This window comes from Nasonia vitripennis, assembly GCF_009193385.2.
Source record: "Nasonia vitripennis strain AsymCx chromosome 1 unlocalized genomic scaffold, Nvit_psr_1.1 chr1_random0005, whole genome shotgun sequence".
Classification (NCBI taxonomy): Eukaryota; Metazoa; Arthropoda; class Insecta; order Hymenoptera; family Pteromalidae; genus Nasonia; species Nasonia vitripennis.
The window spans coordinates 3372820-3382090 of record NW_022279591.1 but is presented as its reverse complement, the minus strand read 5'-3'; the positions used below and the strand labels follow the sequence as shown (position 1 = coordinate 3382090).

General features: G+C 30.8%; 1 protein-coding gene across 11 annotated transcripts; it reads right to left on the bottom strand.

Moving 5' to 3' along the window:
- Window positions 1-6113: 6113 nt before the first annotated feature.
- LOC107981265 (serine/threonine-protein kinase 40) lies at window positions 6114-8607 on the bottom strand. 11 transcript variants are annotated; one of them, XR_004226388.2, is made up of 5 exons: window positions 6877-8607; window positions 6632-6801; window positions 6404-6548; window positions 6286-6336; window positions 6114-6171 (listed from the first exon to the last, which is right to left on the bottom strand). XR_004226388.2 is itself a non-coding variant. In XM_031921280.2 (5 exons), the coding sequence occupies exons 1-4, from the start codon at window positions 6956-6958 to the stop codon at window positions 6550-6552; spliced, it is 201 nt and encodes a 66-aa protein (XP_031777140.1). In that variant the 5' UTR covers window positions 6959-8607; the 3' UTR covers window positions 6114-6336; window positions 6404-6549. The 11 variants fall into 11 exon arrangements, 6 of the variants coding, with proteins under 6 accessions (XP_031777140.1, XP_031777135.1, XP_031777142.1 ...); XR_004226387.2 differs by having other exon boundaries at window positions 6114-6336; window positions 6877-7015; window positions 7090-8607; XR_001729300.3 differs by having other exon boundaries at window positions 6114-6336; window positions 6877-7660; window positions 7739-8312.
- Window positions 8608-9271: the final 664 nt, after the last annotated feature.

Here is a 9271-nt window from a genome sequence, read left to right as displayed (position 1 = left end):
AGAAATAATGTTTGTCCATACAGGAAAACTTCTTAAGAAATCCATAAATATTTTTAGAAATTTGACATTGCAATATGGATTTGGTTCGTCAAATAAATTTTGTGCTTTTGTCCACTGAGTTAAAGTTTCTTCATGAATCTTTTTAAAATAACAGTAAATAATATTGTTTTCATCATGTCCACTCAAATTAAGAAAAGCTCTTTCATTTCCAAAATAATCTTCATTCATGAATTGTTTTGTATCAAAATTACACTTACATTTACATTCTTCAATTTCTTGAGTTTTTATTTTTTCTAATAAACTTAGTTGTATTTGTTTAATGGTTTGATTTGTATTTTCATTTTGTAATAAAATAAAAAGGTTTTTCACTTCTTTTATGAATATATCAAAGTCTGTTAAACTACTTATAAGCAATATACTACGTAAATAAAATTCTTTGATCGATGGAAAATCTTGATCAAAATAATCGTCAAGTAGCAGTTGCAGATGCTTAATAACAAAGGTTAAATGTACTTTAATTATGCACTTAGGAAGACTGTGACATTTATTTGTCAGAAATTTAAAACAATTTTTATTGTAACTATCTAATCTGCTATGATTTAATGCTGATAAAACGCCATCTATTAATGCATTGCAAGGATCTATTATTAATTGTTGAGGAGAGGGTACATTTTCTCTCAACCATTCAGAATAAAATAATTTATAAAATTCGCATCTTTCCTCACCATTACACCTTGCCAAAAACAAATACTTTTTTGATTCACTTCACTAATCAATGCACAAAAAATACTATCACTATAGTCAATATCAGAAATTAAAGCCTTTTCAATAAAGAGATACAATGTGACAAATATCGCAGGTCCACTAATGTAGCGTACAAAGTCTTTCCAAATATCTATTTGTTCAGGCCATCTGTAAATGATATGGAAAGGGTCGACACACAACTCTTTAATCATTGGAATGAAATGCTCATCTGATAGTAACTTATTTATAGAAGCACTATTGTCTACTTTCAAAACTTCACAATTGTGAATATTATTATCAACAACTGAAATTGATTCGTTTGCTTCCTTTCCTAGTTCTGATACCATTTCGATTTTGTTGTATCCTCAAGTACAGATTATGTTTGTTAATACGATAACGTAATAATTGACAAGCTTGGTCCCACACAACGTCTTGCTCACGTTTCAATTTCTTGGCCTCAGAAAAAATGTCAAGATCTCTTAAATTCGTAATAATTTCTTCATCTGAAATTATCGCCTTTCGGCCTCTTTTTGTTTTAACTGCCATCGTCTTGTATACGTTGTTTTATGTAACTGTTGGAAAAGTTTTGCATTATTTATTTATTATTGTTATGTTTAATTACAACAAAATTATCACCTATCATTATTGTTGAAGCATTTTCACGTCCTACTTGATCGCTACTGTTACATTTAAAATATATATACCCTGCTAAAAATATGCGATTGAATTCGATTAAAATCGATTAACATTTAATCCAATTTAATCGTTTTAAATCCATTCAATCGGCCAGCCAAATTTCGTCGATTAAATTCCTATCGATTCAAATCGTTTTTAATTACAATCGGTTTTAATACGAAAAATAAGTATTAAATTTAATATATTTTTATCGGTGTTTATGTAGTAATTATTTTAGTGCAGTTGAATTGTAATTTTTTTCACTAATTTTAATCGATTTTAAAATCTCTAATCATTACTAAATCGTCTATCGATCTTAATACTAGTTTTATGAATAGCTTTGAATATATTTTAATCGACTTTAATAACCAAAACAATTACTATTCTTGTTATATCATATAAATGTTATTTTGTCAATCTATTTTAATCGATTTGAAAATCACTATTTATTACTAAATAGTTTATCGATCCCCAATACTAATTTTATGAATAGCTCTGAATAAAGTTTAATAGACTTTAATAACCGAAACGAATACTATTCGTGCAATATCATTTAATTGTTATTTTATTAGTATATATAAATCTGTTTGAATCGTACTTTATGAGTAAAATATTAAATCTATCCGAATCTATCTTTCAAGGATTAGCTTTTAATGTTACTTTAATCCATTAAAATGATCAAAACAATAATGATACTTTTAATATTTATTTGTAATTTTGTCAACAAACTTGAATCTTTTTGAATGGTAATTTATAAGTATAATATTGAAGCGACCCTAATCTTTGTTATTTAAGGATTGGTTTTAATATTGCTTTAATTGATTCAAATAATAAAAATAATAATAATTTTTCTAATATGATTTGTTCGCGATTTTATCAATAAATTTGAATTAATAATTCGTTTATGTAATATTTAATCGATCTCGATACTTTTTTACGGTTAGATTCAATTATACTTCAATCAATTTAAATAATCAAAAAAAGAATCCCTGCTAAAAATACTAGATTGATTTAATCGACGTTTTAAATTATCGATGTGAATTGGTTTCAATCGCAATCTGAATATCAAAATGAAGATATTTTTATCGACTTTTATGCGATGATTATTTTAATGCAGTTCAATTGGGATTCTTTTAATAAATATGAATCAACTTATTAGTCGATATTAAATCGGTTTAATTTTACAAATAATTTTGATAACCGTTTATGTGACCTTAATGATCAAAGTTTTGTAATATCCCTTATGAGAAAAAAACTTTTATATTTCGATTAGAATCGATTAAATTCATTGCTAAACTAGTTGATTTTAATCGACCCTATGTTTCTTAATATAACCGCTTGGTGTCGCTTCAAATGTTCATACTCGCAAGTGACAAGATTTCTTCTCCGTTACTATATAAGAAAGGTCAAATGCAGTAGAAGACAGAATAGATTTATTAACTACAATCGATTTGAATTGAAACTTTAAAATCGATTGACTTTATTAAACGACACATGATTAAAAAAAATTCATGTCAATTCAAATCGATTAACACCGCGATATACACACATCGATTGCATAGTTGAATACAGTACGATTGAACAATATCAAATGTTATTCTAGATATAATAAATCATTAAAACCGTTTTTCTAGTAAACACAGATACAATGGTTCCTATTTAAATAAGCATTGAATCGATTAAGTGAATATCCTATTACTTATGTATTCTAATCCGGTTTAATCGATATAATATTATCTTTTTAAACCGATTTTAATGCCATCAATATATTGCACACGCAGCAGCCTGAATATCATCGCTTTTAAATGTAAAACGCAGGATAAAGATATAGACTGGAAATCGATTCATTTTTTGTCCATCGATGTCAATCGCATATTTTTAGCAGGGTATACATATACTCCTCATAACCTAGAAATATTTAATAAGCTCTTATAAAACGTTCAAATTTTTTACACGTACGTTAATAATGAAATCGTGCGTTTTTTATTAAACATGGATAATACAAATAGTATTTATACTGATAATTTTATTCTCTGCTCGACAAGAATTCAAAATACTTCAATTCATCTTTATATAGAGGTCGCTACCATACAATCTGAAGCTCATCTGTTCACGAGTTTGAATTCCAAAAAGAGAATATAAACAAAGACACGAACTAACCGATATTGTTTTATCTTGCCAGTTGAAGAAAAATTCGAGACACGTGTGACGGGATAGAAACAGAATATAATAATTATACTCAAGTAATTGTGCAACATCGATGTTTTATATTGATCAATTGATAATAACAACATGACGTAGATTTAGGGACGAACGTTGTATTTGCTTATAAATGTCTCGATTGTTTTATTTCATCATACAATAAATAGCAGTTTATGGACAAGTGTATGAAGTGTGATAATGTAAACAAAGTATTTTGTGAATTGAGCGGTATACAAAACAAAAAATAATAGACATGTGTGACGTCTAAATAAATATGGGATGATTGTTTTCATAAATTCTTTGTCTATCAGAAAAAACGTGTACGTGCATGTTACACTACATATATACATATATATATACGTATAGTTCAAGGACAAAAAATTTATTGTACAGCGGATTCGTCGAAAATAAGCATGTATATCTATACTTTATGTATGTGGTAATGAAAATTTGCTGAAGTATTTATAGGAATTATGTGAAATTGCAGACGATCGTTTTATATTATTGCGATAAAATGATTTCAGATATTACAGTTTGTTAGTTCAGCATAAAGTGCATGTGTAAAATATATATATGTATGTAATATGATAAAGAAACTTAAAGTATAATGTATGTAAATTTTTTCAATTTTAATAAGATTTAATTTTTAATGTATTTCAGTCTATATAATGGTTGATAAAAAAACGAAAGATGAGTCTTACTTCAGTCGTGCAGGCACTGCTCGTATAAATATATACAAATAATTATAATAGAATGGGTGTATTTTAAATTTAAACAGAATAAAATTGAAAGTAGTATAAGTAAGTATAACACGGTCTATGTATAAAATGAAAGAAACTGAGATTAAAAATATTATTATTACTTTTTAGGTGATGTATTGATTAACAAGCCATACAGGCAATACGACAATCCAGGCAGTTTCCAACAATCTAAACTAAAAATAGCTTAAAAATGGGCCGCCAACCTTTTGTTTCTTTTAAAGATAGATGACATTCTAAAAAATTTAAAAATATTCCACGGCAACGGTATGCTAAGAAAAGAAAATGATCCAATATGGAAAACTGCTTGTGAAAAATTAGAGAATCGAATAGAACGTCACAATCTATATTATTCAGTACAGAGTAATGTACATGATTTGCTACAACGCTAAGAAAACTTTCAAAAAGTTACTAATAGCAACATACAGAATGTAAAATATTTAGCAAGTGATAGCGAAGAAGAGGAAGATGCAGAAACCGAAGCTATAGCAGAAATTTCTGATTGCAATGACTATTTTAACATACCTATAGAAAAACGGAATCCACAAAAATGTGATCCATTAGAATTCATCATGCATCTTGATGAAAAACATTGGGATAAAATAAAACCAATAAAAATAATGTATGCAGGTCAACGAGAGTACCAAATCTAAAAAGAAGGATGGACACATCTTATAGCAAAAAAAATTTGGATGGACGAGAAGATACCATGCGCTTACTCTTTCAAAAAAGACCATGTGTATATTTTACAAGATTATCCTTTTTTTGACTTTTATGGATTCTGTAAAAAATGTAAATATATTTATGGCAAATGTTCCAATAATTTTTCAGTAAACTCTAAAGCAGTCGATATTAAATTTAGTACCCCTGGTAAAAATAACTTATTAAAACCGACTAAAAGTTATAATCAGATTAAATAGATTTTAAACGATTAAATTGGTTTTAATTGAATAATTTCCGATTAAGAAATCCAATTACAACCTATTACCTTTCGAATCGTATTTAATAAGTTATTTTTACCAGGGACGTTCAATACAAAACACATTGCTCATACACAGAAGAGAAAATTTGCAGGTAAAGTAGCAGAAAAAGGAATGTTAAAGCTAAATATTACAGACAAAAAAAGAGTAAAAAAATACTTGACCTATGGAGATGTTGAAGCGCCAATTTTACAAACTACAATTAATTACAGAAAAAATAGACAAAGAGCCATTGAAAAACATTTAAAACTATCAGGTCCTACAAAAGTATACGATTTACTACTTTACCTCAAGACAAAGTTTACTGAAATTAAGCAAGTGCAAAAATATTCTTTCATTATCAAGTATTGGACAGATGAACAAATTTTATTATGGAACGATTTATCAAACAGAGGTAGACTCTCTCCATTTATAGATGCTTCAGGAAGCTTTTGCAAGAATGTAGTTGTTACAGGAATTTTTTCAAAAATAATTCCATTACTTCAGATGCTAACAGAAAAGCATGATACTAACACTGCAAAACTTTGGTTACTAGATGCTAAGCTTTCAGGAGCACCTGACCCAAATGAAGTTATTACTGATGGATCCCAATCACTTTTAAATTCAGTTTGTTTAACATACAATGAATGTACATACAGAGATTTTCCATTCCTTGGACCATTTGGATAAGACACTATGTAAAATAAAAAAACAAAAGACTTATATTAAACAAAAGTCAATTAAACATAATAATTTGGAGAAAACTTTGTAATACTTGCTTTCTAAATTTATACAATATAAAAATTAGTATTTTTGGTCATGACTGGACATATCTAGCAGAAATAATTTAGACAACAAAAGCTTGATATGGTATCCATTATAATACTACATATAAGTGTAGTAATAATAATAATACTACATATACGTGTCCTGGGACTATAGCGTACCCTTTCCCTTGGCCCATTTCGTGACATCTCATCTCAATTTCTTCACAAATTCTGTAAAAATTTGAGTCCTCTCATAACAATTGAAAATCTTCTTTTAATTTTCACAGTATTCAATTACCTTTCAGCAGATACAAGGTTTATTTTCTTATCTTGGTAAATTTCATATAAATCCAGAACAATTATTCAGTTGACATCTGGTAGGACCAATATAAGCAGCAATAATTCTGTAAATGACTTCTTAACATTTTTTCAAGTTTTTGGTCCTTAAAACAAAAATAATGACCTATATTATTGTGTAGACAGGCAATGATTCTCAGTGTCAAAAAATATCAAAAGATTATCTTACTTCGATAGCTTCTTTTCTCTTATGACATAGTGCTGAAAATTGATCAGATAATTACTGTTTGGATTAAAATCATGACATAATAGGCAATCAAGAATCAAGCACAGTCTTTGTCTCGTTCTTCTGGTATAAACAAATCCAGAATATGTGATCTTCTCTTCCAGAGCACAGTCCTGCAAAACAATATAATTCACATGAGTGCACGTATAACAGGCATTGATGATTACTATATTTAATGGTATGCTCACCTGCCTTAAAAAACCTATGATGGTGCACACCATCCTGATTCTGCAAAAAACTCAACAGCGAATACTCGGAATGCAGCAGCATCTTTCCTTGTCTATCATCCTAAGTTTCCTGCTCCATTGAATCTTTCATAGTCAATATCTTAATAGTATAAAACTTGTCAGTCTCTTTTTTTCTAGCCAGGCATTGTACTATACTCTGAAGCAGCGACAAACCTATTACCGGCCCCAGTATGTACAGTCCAGCTTTTTTCATAGCCTTGGAAGAAACCAGAGTACCAGGCTCGGGTATCTCCATGTCCTTTGGTGCTAAATTCATGTTGGCATCCATCCTGCCTCAAAGCTTGAAAGTCTTCCACCTTTGCATCTTTAGAGCAAGTTGGCATGCTACGGTGCTCGCTCTCCTCTTCTCTATTGACAAAGGGCACAATCATCTCACTGTCTGGAGACTGATCACTTCCGATATTTATTATTAACTCAGGATCACTGTTTATAAGTTTCAATGGTCCATCGACTTTACGACTTAACTGACTCAACATGCTCAAAGGAGTACACAATTCTGCTGGGACTTTCATCATCACCAGTGGATGGCAACATTTTCAGCAAGAATATAACACTCGATAATGACTTTTAAAAGACTTCCTGCATAGAAAGTTCGATAATTATGTTTATAACTGTTGCCTGTGTATACATGATGAATGCTTTTCCATATATCTGCAGATAAGATTTGATGTTTTTTTCTTAATACAAACACTTCTGACATTTGGATTTGGATTTATTAAATACACTGTAATGAAAAAAAAAAAAAGAGCATGAATACTTCAATATTAATTGAAACGTTTGAATATACGAGTGAATTTCCAACTTTTTTTATTTGTTTGTTTTTTTATAACCTACAAACGGTCGTCAAATGCAATAAGTGCATCTGGAACCATAGACATAAGAGAGATAGACTGCGTGTGTAGGTTAGCATAAGTGGCACCCTGTTAGAGAAAGACAGACTCTCTTATGTCAATGTGTAAGACAAAGACACCATACCTTCTATTAATGCTTGGTATTATATGGAAAGAAGGTATGTTGTCTTTCTCTAATAGGGTGCCACTTTTGCAAACCTACACACGCAGTCTATCTCTCTTATGTCTATGTCTGGAACTAGTCATACATATCAAAATCTAGTGGCATAATGCAGACGATGCGTTGGCTGTGGCATGCACACGCCCTCTCGAGTTTTCTTCCCTTCCGACTGGAAGGCGTAAAATTAGTTTTTGATTGTTTTTATTGTTATTATTAATTTTTGGCTAATCGCAATGATTGCATATTATCGAGCAAATTACGCGGAATCGATTGGTATGGTGCAAAAGTGTAATCGAACATTATTATTTTATATAAGAGGTATTTCAAAAAACTATTAGCACCCGAATTTAATTTTGCAATATCTTCGAAACGCAAAGTCGCGCAATTTTATTTCTTTTACAATTAAAACGCGGTAATTATGCGCAATAATTTCAATAAATTAATTTTTTTATAAATAATATCCGGGTGCTCAGGTCACGGAGCTAGAACCGTAGAATGTAGGATTATCACTCGTCTCTCAGGAGGCTATAGAACAGTAAAAACGTGGAACAGAGAAAAGCATAAGCAGCCATAAAACAGGGACCCAAGCCGAGGACTAATGACGGTCTGGGGAAATCCCAACGGAAGAGGGCAGCAGCACAACACAACCAGGTCAACCACTCCAGCCACCCACGCGCAACCTCACCTAGGGCCCAAAAGACCATCAAGGAGGGAGAAACCGAGGGGAGATGCTCCAGAACGAGAAAACATCGAGCAGACCACTCCGAGACGCGTTCCGATCCACATCATATTTTTGTAACCTAGAGTCGAATAAACGCAAGACCTAGTACATCTTTCTATTGTAAGTCCTGCTTACTGTAAATTCAGTTTGTTTCCATTGCCGAATAGAATCTTGCTGATATCAATTCCTTTCTTTTACACAACTTCAGCTCGGTCGACAAATATAGTCAATTTGAATTGCGCGCGCAAATCACGCTACCATTTTGGCCAAACGAACGCACTGGATTATCACAGTGTAGTATATTGATATTAGTTCCAACATGGTGTAGATAGAGCGGGAGCCCATAATATTTTGTATATTTATATAGGTGGTATCGTATTTGCCTATTGTGACGGACCACGGACACCAGACCCAGCCTCGGCCGGACTGGAAGTTGGTAGCACCCTACTGAAAAAAATTAGGAGATTAATCACGCGATTAATCACGCGATAAATCGCGTGATTTTAACGATCGAGTTTCGACGTGATTTATCGCGTGATCTATCGTGTGATTAATCGCGTGAGTAACGATAAAAATTATAATAATAACTACAATAATCATTGT

Excerpts from the sequence above, each read along its gene's own strand:
- LOC107981265 (XM_031921259.2), bottom strand. The coding sequence starts at position 6,958 with ATGCTGCTGCATTCCGAGTATTCGCTGTTGAGTTTTTTGCAGAATCAG. Across the intron at positions 6,802-6,880 it reads ACCATCATAGGTTTTTTAAG|GACTGTGCTCTGGAAGAGAA; the intron begins GCAGGTGAGCAT and ends ATTGTTTTGCAG. Across the intron at positions 6,549-6,631 it reads AGAGAAAAGAAGCTATCGAA|GACCAAAAACTTGAAAAAAT; the intron begins GTAAGATAATCT and ends TTTTGTTTTAAG.